General features: G+C 40.7%; 1 protein-coding gene across 4 annotated transcripts in view; it reads right to left on the bottom strand.

Annotated features, from left to right (window-relative positions):
* LOC126175633 (tyrosine-protein phosphatase non-receptor type 4) overlaps window positions 1-12,283 on the bottom strand; it is a 171,935-nt gene that overhangs the window by 127,023 nt on the left and 32,629 nt on the right. For 3 of the 4 annotated variants that reach the window (XM_049922520.1, XM_049922522.1, XM_049922519.1), the window contains 2 exons: window positions 7,285-7,326; window positions 530-718 (listed from right to left, as the gene is read on the bottom strand). In XM_049922520.1, coding sequence (XP_049778477.1) covers window positions 530-679 — 150 coding nt within the window. In that variant the 5' untranslated portion in view covers window positions 680-718; window positions 7,285-7,326. The remainder of the gene's footprint in view (window positions 1-529; window positions 719-7,284; window positions 7,327-12,283) is intronic. The other variant, XM_049922521.1, reaches the window with a different exon arrangement.

Genomic DNA, 12,283 nt, shown 5'->3' on the forward strand with positions numbered 1-12,283 from the left:
GGAATGTTCCGTGCTCCCTAAGACGTCGATCAATTGCTTCGAACGTCTTCCTATCGGGATACCTTCGTTCTGGAAATCTATCTCGATACAAACGTACCGCGCCACGGCTATTGCCCCGTGCTAATCCATAAATCAAATTGGCATCTGCCAACTCCGCATTTGTAAACATTGCACTGACTGCAAAACCACATTCTTGATGAAGAGCTATGAGTCACATGTCAACACGAGCACCGAAGTAAACATTACCTTCCTTGAATTGGGCCAACTGGCGGTGAATCGAGGAAGTACAGTACATACTGACGAAACTAAAATGAGCTCTAACATGGAAATTAAGCGTTTCCGGACACATGTCCACCTAACATCTTTTCTTTGTGGGTGAGGAATGTTTCCTGAAAGTTTGGCCGTACCTTTTTGTAACACCCAGTATAATCTTTTATGTACTAGACCAGTACAGTGGTGCAAAGACTGAAAATTGACAAGTAATTGGCTAAACAACTCTATTTACAAGAACACCACCAAAAATAAATACCTCAATTTGGAAACAATGTTGAGTATCATCCAGAAATACCACTGTAGCACTAAGGGTCTTGAGGCGCCTATCACGAGCCAGCTCCGAAGCTCGCACATTGTATGTGCCACTTGATCCACTAAATGCACGCCGTGAAACACTTTCAATCATTGTACCAAATCAGCCAGCCTCCCGAAGTTGTTCAGCATCCTGGAACAAAAATTTTTATGAAACAAGAAATGTTCAGGATTTCTATCACTCTTATATGGAGTTAGCAACGCTCTTAAACTATTCATGAAGGAAATATGAATATCCGGCATTCCCAAGGAAATGTTATAGGTCGTCTATTGTTTCTGATCTTTATTAATGATACAGGAGACAATCTGAGTAGCCTTATTAGATTGTTTGCAGATGACTGTCATTTACCATGTTGTAAAATCATCAGATGACCAAAACGAATTGCAAAATGATTTACATACGATATCTGTATGGCACAAAAAGCGGCAATTGACCCCAAATAAAGAAAAGTGTGAAGTTATTCACATGAGTACTAAAAGAAATCCACTAAATTCCGATTACATGATAACTCGCACAAATCTGAAGGCTGTAAATTTAACTAAATACTTAGTGATTACAATTACAAATAACCTAAATTGGAACAATCACATAGATAATTTTGTGGGTAGAGCAAACCAAAGACTGCGATTCATTGGCAGAACATTTAGAAGGTGCAACAGATCTAAATCCGCCTGTCCACCCTATTCTGGAATATTGCTGTGCTGTGGGGAATCCGCATCAGGTGGGACTGACAGATGACATCGAAAAGTACAAAGAAGGGCACCTCATTTTGTATTATCGCGAAATAGGGGAGATAGTGTCACTGACATGATGCATGAATTGGAGTGACAATCATTAAAAAAAAGGCCTTTTTTTGTTGCAACGGGATCTTCTCATGAAATTTCAAACACCAGTTTTCTTCTCCGATTGTGGTAACGTCTGTTGGCACCCACCTACATAGGGAAAAATGATCATGACAATAATGTATGAGAAATCAGGGCTCGCACAGAAAAATTTAAGTGCTCGTTTTCTAGCTCAAGAGTGGAATGGTAGAGAGACAGATTGATGGTGGTTCATGAACCCTCTGCCAAGCACTTTATTGTGAATAGCAGAGTAATCATGTAGATGTAGATAAATAAAAATAAATAGCTGTTTTCTCTCCCAACTTGATTCAGCAATCAAGCAGCAATCATTACACCTACAATTGCAATAAAGGTTACATTTCTTGCTTTTAATTTACGGATTTACTAGAAAAATTTTACAGATCAGAATCTCCAAACCTCATTTGGTCTCTGTCTGGGTCTTCTGCTAAGATAGTTTCATTAGTGTGATGATAGTTTCATTAGTGTGAAGAACTGGTCTCTCCACAAAGTGCTGCCAGATCCATTCCATGAAGTTGTCATTGGTGAGATGTTTAACCAAAGATGTCTACTTGGACAGAGCTGACACTGAATTTCGATTGGTGCTCTGTTACATGCACCTGAGTATTTTCTCACAGACTTTACCTCTTAGTTGGAGAGAGAAGGAACCAGAACTGACACTGTTCACTTACTGCAATACTGGATAACCCTCATGCAATGCATTGACAACATTAACACAGAAAGCTTTTAGATAGTCTCTAATAATGAACTGGACTTGCTTGATATGATAAAAGAAAATATAAATTTAAAAAAATAACAACAGCAACTGCACCAAACTAAATGTTACAGCGAAACTAAATAAAGAAAGAAAGAGACACCACAGTTTAATACTGCACAACTCAGCTTTAATTAAAAAAAGGCAAGGAACTGGTTTATCAGTAACTAGCTAGGTCTTTTTTAAAGAGGCCCCTCCAAGAAGTCACCATAATTCATTTAGTGACAGAATACCTAGGTATTAATGGCAAAAGGTGGACCTTAACTGGACTAGTCCCAAATGAAACTGTGACACCTAACCATCATCCTATTCCTGTCAATACATTCACTTGAGTTTCGTAGATCTAGCAATAGCTAGTAATGAAAGTCGCATAGATTGTAACTATGCTGCGGAGAGACTAAAATTAAGGCTGAATGTGAGAGCTGAAGGTAGCACACAGAATAGCCCAGATAAAAAAAGCACTTTGGAAAAATCAAACCTAACCCCATGACAAGAATGCAGACATTTATATAATTGAGGAGAGTGGTGCTCAGAATGATTCATTAACCATATACACAAATGCTGAAAATTCTTACTAACAACAGAGAATGAGTAGGCAAATTTCTACTGGATCACAAACCCACCCCCCATTATTCAGTTACCAAAGACACACAAAGATCTCTCTTACAATTATTAGGGCCTTAATATTTAGGTACTGTGTCAGAGTAAAGCAAGGGTTAACTAAAGTCATTAAATTTCTGAAGGGCTTGTACATTTTAATGATGAGGGCATCCCTCTCAACTAAAATACCCCACAGCTAAAACAGGTCCCAACAATCGAATCCATGGGCGGGGATTACTCAGGAAGATTTTGTTATCAGAGAAACACAGATCTAGCTTTCTAAGGAGTGAAGTTCTAATGCTAGATCCCTTAATCGTGTAGGTGAGTTAGAAAACTTTAAAGAGAAATGGATAGTTTTAAGTCATGTACAGTGAGAATTAGTGGGTGCAGCAGCAGAAGAACAGAATTTCTGGTCAGGTGGTAATGTGTGGTAATGCAGAAGTAATTCTAACAATGAATAAAGAAATAAGTATGTAAGAGAACCACTGTGAATAACACATGGTGGATTATTTCAGCCAGGATAGAGACAAAGCCATGATCCATCATAGTACAAAATGCTTGACAAGGTAAATGAAAATTTACACTACACTGAGATCTGATCATGTAATTGTGGTGGTGCTCACAGTTCAATAATGGGAAAAGGAAAACAAGACATGTACAATAACAAGGACTACAGGAGGGGAGCACAGGACCAAAGTGGAAGCAGCATGTAGATTTTGCACAGAACATTATTTAATCACTGCAAACAGTTTGGAATCACAAAAGAATTTTGTATATGGGGAAGAGACCCGAAGACACGGAAGGTTTCAAACAGATTAAATAAAGGCAAGAGATCTTTCGAAACCTATTGCAAACCTATGTTTCCAGAGGCAAACGTGACCTAATCATAATTTATTTGTTATGAAATGCAGAGCTGAATAAATTGCAAAAGAGTAGAAAATTAAGCAGATGGGTATTGGAAAGGTTGAAATAATCAGAGTTTGCTGCAGAGAGATCATTATGCAATAACTAACCAAAATACCAGGAGAAAGGAATAAAATAGAAAATGAATTTGTTGCTTCAAGTCATAAAACAGTAAAAGCAATGGAGTAAAATCTAGCAAAAAGATGAGGTCCAGAAGAAATCCTTGAATAACATAGGAGATACCAAATGTACCTAATGAAACTAAAATAAACATAAAGGTACGACATGAAGCAGAAAAATGGAAAAATATTTATATGAAAATGAGGCCGACAGATCATATAAAATGGGGAGCAGGAATGGCTAGAGGAGAAATGCGAAGCTGCAGAAACACAAATGACTACTGAAAAAGTAGATGGCACTTAGGCCGTGTCCTATGTGAGCGACAGAAGCGAGTGCCAGCGCACGACAGCTTCAGGCGACAAAACACAACCGCAGGTGTAGTTATGGAGGTGTCCTAAATGAGCGACATCTGTGTCGCTGCCTGTCTCCCGTTGCAACTGGCGACGTTTGAATTAAAACATGTTTGAATCTTGTCGCTGCAGCACGCACGACACAGAGCGATAGCCACGTGTCTTCTTGGCAAAGCAGCGGTGCAGACGTGATGGCAGCTATGAATTACTTAACATCCGATTTTAAGAAAAATATTCAGTGAAAAAATTTGATTCTTCCGCAACCTATAGTTTGATATCCTTCAATGATAAAGGTCAGAATTTATTTTCATTATTCATCATAGTTACTATGCAGCACGAAATTGTGTATACGGCTGAACGAAACTTTTAAGAATTTGCAGAGGAAAATCACATTGTGTAGACCTCCCATATAGTTTATTTAAGGCCATACATTATTGCATATGAAATGTAACCAATATATCTAAATTGTATTTAAAGTTGAGACCGGAATGATATCCCTTTTCATTCTTGAGATATTGGTTGTTATATCCGTGGATGGGTCTCACGCGGCGCGTCCGAACCTTTCCTGTGCTTCAGGAATCAAGTGGTCATAAAAATTGCCGTATCTCATAAAAGGTTCAAGATATCGAAACAACAAATTTTGAAAATGAGAGCATGCAGAAAGGACTATTTTGTCATATGATTAACAGTCGATATGTTTTTGTAAACGCGTGAGCAGAGCGAAAACAAGACTCCCTATAGCTTAAACCATGAGGTTTTGTCCAAATTTTCATAGCCAAACAAAGGGAGAGAAACAGGTAAAATGACCAGCATGAGGTCTAGTTTTGCATGAAAATATTTAACTACTTGAAAGTAATCGGGGTAATGAACAAAAACTTAATAAGCTGAGGAAAAATTGAAATATTTCACGAAAAGATGCTGTAAATGAAGTGTAAAAAATGTCATCTGTTCAAGACCTAGCTATTTTGCATATAAAAAGATACATTGGTGTGGTATTTAAATGTCAAAAAGGCTTCCTTCGAATCAAGTATGTTAGGAAGGCAAACGAGGAATCAGTAAGATCATGCTTTCTGAATGTAACTTGAATTTCGAAAATGGAAGAAATCAGTCAAATATTTTATGAAATTATTTGTGTAAAAGAAATAAGTAGATCAGAGAAACGTTCTACGTGCCTTTGAAAGATGCTCAAAATCATGAACAGAAAATGAGGTCCACCAAACACTTCCCTAATATTTTTTATTTCATGCTTTTAGACAAATCATTACACAAAACATTTGACTTTCTTTTCAAAAATTTTGTAAGCTTCACTTTTACAGACTATTTAGAGTAAGAAAACGCTTGGCCTAACGCTGAATGTTGATGAATTACATTTGCAACGTCAAATATCTGTAAAATTTGATGGTTCATTGTAACTTATTAGTAATTGAATGTATGTGATATACTGGGTTAGGTGTGAAGATGAAGTTCTTTGGTAAGACCTTAAAAATATACTTAGCGATGCAGTGTAAACAGTATATATGAAACTTAGTATACAGAATTGTAACAGTCAGTAAAAATACATGAACGGCCCGGAATTGAACCCAGGACCTTTTCTTCACACAAAAATTATGTACCAATCACGCTACCGCTACACCACAGCTAGCTCCTGATCGTTCATATCACTCTGTGTACTTATATTTGAATTCAGCATAGTTAGTCATGCAGCTACAGTATTCTACAGGTTAAGGACGCCATATTATAGAAACAGCTGGTTGGCTCTAAGCAGCCATCTTGTAGCACGACATAGTCGCTCACACGCAGGAAACCCAAGGTTTTCACCTGATGTTTCTGCTTGTCGCTGGAGTGTCGTATATCCTGAAGTCACTCGCTGTCGCTCCCTTCTGTCACTCATGTAGGACACGGCCTTATAGTAAAATTAACGAAACCTTCGCAGGAAACAGAAACATTAGTATGGATATCAAGAGATCACACAGCACGCCAACACCAAGCAAAGAAGGGAAGGCTGAAAAGTGGAATGAATGTGCAGAATGGTTACACAAAGGAAAGAACATTTAAGGCAATATCTTTGAAAGGAAAAGGAAGTAGAGAAACACGAGATGCTGATTCAAGAAGAATTTGACATAGCTCATTAAGATCCTAGTCAAAAAAAGGCAACTAAAAAGAGTTCACAACACCCAACTACAATCTTTGAGACACAGAACCACGAGAGAAGTGTTACAGCTGCTGCGTGCAATATATGAAGCTTCTATAAGGGTGTAATAATCCCAAAACAAATGAAACCATGTACTAACAGGTGTGAGTACTACAGATCTCATCAGTTCAATAAAGATAGTAAAATACTAACACAAATTATCTACAGAAACTTGAAACTATCTGGAGAAGCTGACCACAGAGAAGATCAGATTGAGTTCTAGAGAATCATAGATATGCGCAAAGCAGCACTACCCTATGACTTGGCTAAGAAAATCAGAAGAAGAAATGAAAATCCACATAATAACATTTCCACATTTAAAAACAAACTGATAATGTTAACTGAAATAAGCTCTTTTGAATTCTAAGATGTCGTGAATAAAATACAGGGAGCAATACATGATCTTCAGTTTCAACAGAAACTCGGCTGCATTTCTAAGAGTCAAATGAAATGAAAGGGAGGATATAGTTGAGAAAGGAATAACCTAGTTTTGTAGTAACCCCTATGTTACTCGGTCAGTACACAAAGCACTAATGAACACTTAAATTTTTTTGAGAAATCAGGCCCACCCTGCATGTGTACAAGCACAATAATGCAAAAATGAAATGACACAGAGAATTCACCATTGGCTACTACAGCACTATACCATTACTTGACAGTAAAGACTGGCACTCCCATTCCAAAGTCCTCAGGATGGACTCTGAGGTCTAGAGAACCGTAGCTCACAGACAGTGTGTGGAAAATAATTTGTTTTCTTTTCATTGAAAATCACTATTTAATGGTATGTAAATATATTTCTAAAAATTTACATACACAATTTCAAATGTATTATTCCAGAGGGGGAGAAAGAACACTGCAAGTGATACGTAATAATGTATCTTATTCTTGAAGGTCAGTCTTTTTAATTAGGTGGCACTTACACTCATTATAACTCTGAAGCAGCTGCAGCAATTCCCAAAAACCTGAAACAAAAATGCAAAATTGAGATAGTCTAAGTGTGAGGTGAGAGCGGGTTGGGAGCAGTCAAAATCATTCACCAAATATTAGATCTAGAAACTGCTGCTATCAGTGGAAGAACGTACAATAATGAGAATGTGTAGGACCTATAGTTAAAACAAAATCATTCTGCATGTTATGGACTAGTTGAAAGCTCACAGAGCTCAACATAGTGAGATATGGGATCAGTCTGCTACAGTATACCAATACCAGACACTAAAGACTAGGACAAGTAACATTGTTTATTCAAAGCAAGGAGGAGGTATTACAGTAATGAAATACAGACATTGAAATTATCTCTGAACTATATTTAATGTTTCCAACATTTTTTCAAAGGTGATCACATAAAGACTCACCTTTTATATGACACAAAACAGCCTGCACTTCGAGAAAGTAGACCTGAATCTTCAAAGAAGAAGACTGTTAATCACAGATTAACTGAAATCTTCAATACTGTTTCGGCAATTTGCAACCAAACTGTCTCCTTCCCAGCTACCCTGGAGGTTGAGCTATGCTGCAGTTAAGTATATTACTACTAGGATTTTGTATTCTCCAGTGAACTGCAGACCTGGCAGGATGGCTTGCATGCCTCAGTGATACATATTGTCATATACTGTAGGTGCAACCCCAACAGAGGGATATTTGTTCAGATGACAAACAAATTTGTGGTTCTGTAACAGGGGCAGAACCCCTTTCAGTAGATGGAGGGGAAACATCTTGGATTTTTTTTTCCACCACAAAAACAACTATGGTTATATGTGGCCATGTCAGAACCGTAGAACACAAAGGAAGAAAGGAGTTAAAAATGACTAAATGTTAAGCCCCACTGAAGGAAGGGAAGACAGCTAAAAACATGAACTTGGATAAAATTCCATAAAATACGAGAGAAACAGAGGTCCTGAACTAACGATTAAATGTGCTTTTCCATATTGATACAACAGATAAAAAGTAAAACACGGTCGACAGCCTGCGCATCGTTCGCTGTAACGGTTGATAATTCAGACGGCAAACATAAATGAAAATGTTAAGTGGTGAAAAATGGGCAGTCCACCACAAAATGGCAAACTGTCAAAGATTGTGGGCAATGAGCACACAGTGATGGGGGACACCACTTAACATATGACAATGGCTAAAGAGACAGTGCCCAATATTCAACCTACGTAAAATGATCTCCTGGCAAGAAAGATGAGAGAAGGTTTTCCGAGGTTTAATTTCCCAAAGCTTGTTTCCATGAATAGAGGACCAGAGGTAATGCCGAAGTGACACCACCTGCTGACAAACAGCCCCACAAACATCATCAAAGGGAATGGAAGGACTACTGGGACAAAGTACGAGGACTGCAGCCTTGGCGGCAGCGTCAGCAGCCTCGTTTCCTGTCAGACTGCTGTGACCAGGAATCCACATAAACATCACAGTGGCTCCATCAAGTGTGAGCAAGTGGCAGCTTTCCTGAAACCGTTGCATTAAGGAATAGACAGTGTGCAATACACAGAGGCTTTGAAGGGCACAGAGAGAGTCTGAGCAGATGACGCAATTGAAAAGCCTGTGTCGCTGGACGTACTGCGTGGCCTGATACAGGGCAAAGAGCCTTGCTGTAAATACTGAGCAGTGTTCCGGAAGCCGATAGCGAAAAACGTTGATGCCAACGATGAAGGCACACCCAACACCATAGTCACTCCGAGAGCCATTAGTGTACACAAAGGTACTATTGAGAATTCCATGCAAATGTCGTTAAACAACAAAACTTGCATTGGAGCAAGGCTGGAGTAGTGTCCTTAGGAAGCAAAAGAAGGCCAAGGTGAAAATGTTCCACTGTGTGGACCCAAGGTGGTGAAGGGTTCACACCTATCGCAAAAGTGGCAGATAGTGTGAAATTAAGCTGCCGAAGCAAGAGCCGAAAACTAACTCCAGGAGGTAACAGAGAAGACGGACACGCCCCACACTGGCGATCAAAGGAGTCATCAAAGGAGGCATAGGATGGGTGGCTAGGCAGCCTGCTGAGGAGAAAGTCACAGACATATGACAGCAGCAGTTCGGGAGCATCTGCATACAGACTCTCAACCACGTTAGTGTAAAAGGCAGCAGTGGCCAACCGGATGCCACGATGGTGGATAGTATTGAGATGAGGTAACAGGGTCGGACGTAGAGATGCATAAACAGAACAGCCATAGTCTAGTTTTGAACTGATAAAGGACTGGTACAAATAGAGGAGGGTGATCTGATCCACTCCCCACAAAGTACCACTGAGGACACACAGGACTTTTGAGGGAATGCATACAGCAGGCAGCCAGGTAAGACTCGTGGGAGGACCAAGGAAGTTTCGTATCGAGCATGACTCCAGGAAATACATAGTTTCAATGAACGAAAGAGCAACAGGTCCTAGATGTAAGGACAGTTGAAGAAACAAATTGCACTGACAGAAATTTATACAAACTGTTTGTTCACTGGAAAAGCAAAACCCATTGTTGATGCTCAATGAGTAAAGATTGCTGATGAAGATGCCGTTCAAGGAGACAATCTGTGGAGAACTGCAACAGATCACAAAATGGTCAACAAAAAGGGATGGCAGGAGACAGGCAATCATAGGGTTAGTGGTAATAGCAAAGAGGACGACACTCAGGACAGAACCCTGAAGCACACTGTTTTCCTGGATAAAGGTTTCCAACAAGGCAGAACCCAAATATACTTTGAAAACTCGGTCTTTCAAAAATTTCTGAAAGAAATGTATCATGCAGCCATGGAAGCCCCACATGTAGGAAGCACTGAATACCAGTCCTCCTAGGCTTTCTCCAAATCGAAAAATTTGGCAGAAAATCATTCATGACATGGGTTGAAAAAGTGACGAGATGGTCAACTGCAGAGCGGTGCACTCTAAATCCACACTGTGCAGCGGTTAATAAATGTGGGTGCTCCCATGTTAAGGCAGATGAGGTTACGTTAATTGAGAAGGTCAGCCAAGAGGGCACCTCTCAGACAGGTTCTGGGAGAACCCCAAAGGGGCTGGTGCATATCAAAGTCGCTGAGCAGCAAAAAGGGGTGAGGCAAGCCCAATAAGATGGAGGGACTGCTGCCCTGGTGACACCAAATTATGGAAGGATGTAAACAGTACAAAGGGAGAAGGTCAAGTGAGGAAAGAAAATGCAGACTGGAACAGCTAGAAGCCGGGTAGTCAGGGAGATGGGTTGACTATGAACATCATCCTTGATGGGTAGCATGACTCTCCCATGAGATGGGATGCCGTCCTCAGGGGCAGGAGGGGGAAGGGGGGGGGGGGGGGAGGGAGGTGAAGGTCAAAGTGGTCGCGAGGATGCAATTTTGTTTCCTGGAGGCAGAGAACAAGCAGACACTGCAATTCCAAGAGCAGCCATAAGTCTACATCTACATTTATACTCTGCAAGCCACCCAACGGTGTAGCGGAGGGTACTTTACGTGCCACTGTCATTACCTCCCTTTCCTGTTCCAGTCGTGTATGGTTCGCGGGAAGAACGACTGCCGGAAAGCCTCCGCACACGCTCGAATCTCTCTAATTTTACATTCGTAAAATCCTCGGGAGGTATAAGTAGGGGGAAGCAATATATTCGATACCTCATCCAGAAACGCACCCTCTCTAAACCTGGACAGCAAGCTACACCGCGATGCAGAGTGCCTCTCTTGCAGAGTCTGCCACTTGAGTTTGCTAAACATCTCCGTAACGCTAACACGCTTACCAAATAACCCTGTGACGAAATGCGCTGCTCTTCTTTGGATCTTCTCTATCTCCTCTGTCAACCTGACCTGGTACGGATCCCACACTGATGAGCAATGCTGAAGTATAGGTCGAACGAGTGTTTCATAAGCCACCTCTTTGTTGATGGACTACATTTTCTAAGGACTCTCCCAAAGAATCTCAGCCTTGCACCCACCTTACCAACAATTAATTTTATATGATCATTCCACTTCAAATCGTTCCATATGCATATTCCCAGATATTTTACAGAAGTAACTGCTACCAGTGTTTGTTCCGCCATCATATAATCATACAATAAAGGATCCTTCTTTCTATGTATTTGCAATACATTACATTTGTCTATGTTAAGGGTCAGTTGCCACTCCCTGCACCACGTGCCTATCCGCTGCAGATCTTCCTGCATTTCGATGCAATTTTATAATGTTGCAACTTCTCTGTATACTACAGCATCATCCACGAAAAGCCACATGGAACTTCAGACACTATCTTTGTTGGATCGAGGGGTTATGAATGTTCGATTGGAGAAGAGTTATGAAGAGGAAAGGGGAAAGGGAAATAATAAAGGGGTGTCACCTCAGCAGCTCCTGAGAGCCAGGCTTCGAAGACACACTGCTACAGGGCACAGAGGCTGGAGGATCCTGCTCCATATCTACAGAAGCGTCAGCATGCTCCTTCTGTCTATTATGTGGAGTCCAGGGCAGAAAAACGGTTGGCAGTGTGCACCGGCAACATGGCGGTTGCCCAGGTGAGGGTATCATGTGGCGACATGGTCGAAGAGGATCTTTGAGTCAGCAAAGGAGAAGACCATTTGCCTTTATTTGATTTCTTGGAGCCTTCCTGGTTGGCAGAGGATGACTAACATGTTTGTCAGCTGGAGGGACATAAGAAGTCTTCGAAAGAGTATTCCTTCTGTCCTTTCCGGTCTGCCGATTGTGTAGCAGGTGACTTTGCCCCATGAGGCGAAAGTCTGTGGCTTCTTGTGCTGGTGCAAGTTGTCACCAGCACACTGGTCAGCAGAGATGTAGTACGAAGATCTATAGTTGGCGTTGGATACAGTGCGCCTATCACAAGAGAGGCCAGAGACACATCGACAAGCAACACACTGCCAACGCCCTCTAAACAGCATGTATTTAGGCCGCCACCAGTGATCGGAGGGCCTCAATGGCTCACTCATCAAGTTTGGGGTCTGTCAGTAA

Source organism: Schistocerca cancellata, chromosome 3 (genome assembly GCF_023864275.1).
Source record: "Schistocerca cancellata isolate TAMUIC-IGC-003103 chromosome 3, iqSchCanc2.1, whole genome shotgun sequence".
Taxonomy (NCBI): domain Eukaryota; kingdom Metazoa; phylum Arthropoda; class Insecta; order Orthoptera; family Acrididae; genus Schistocerca; species Schistocerca cancellata.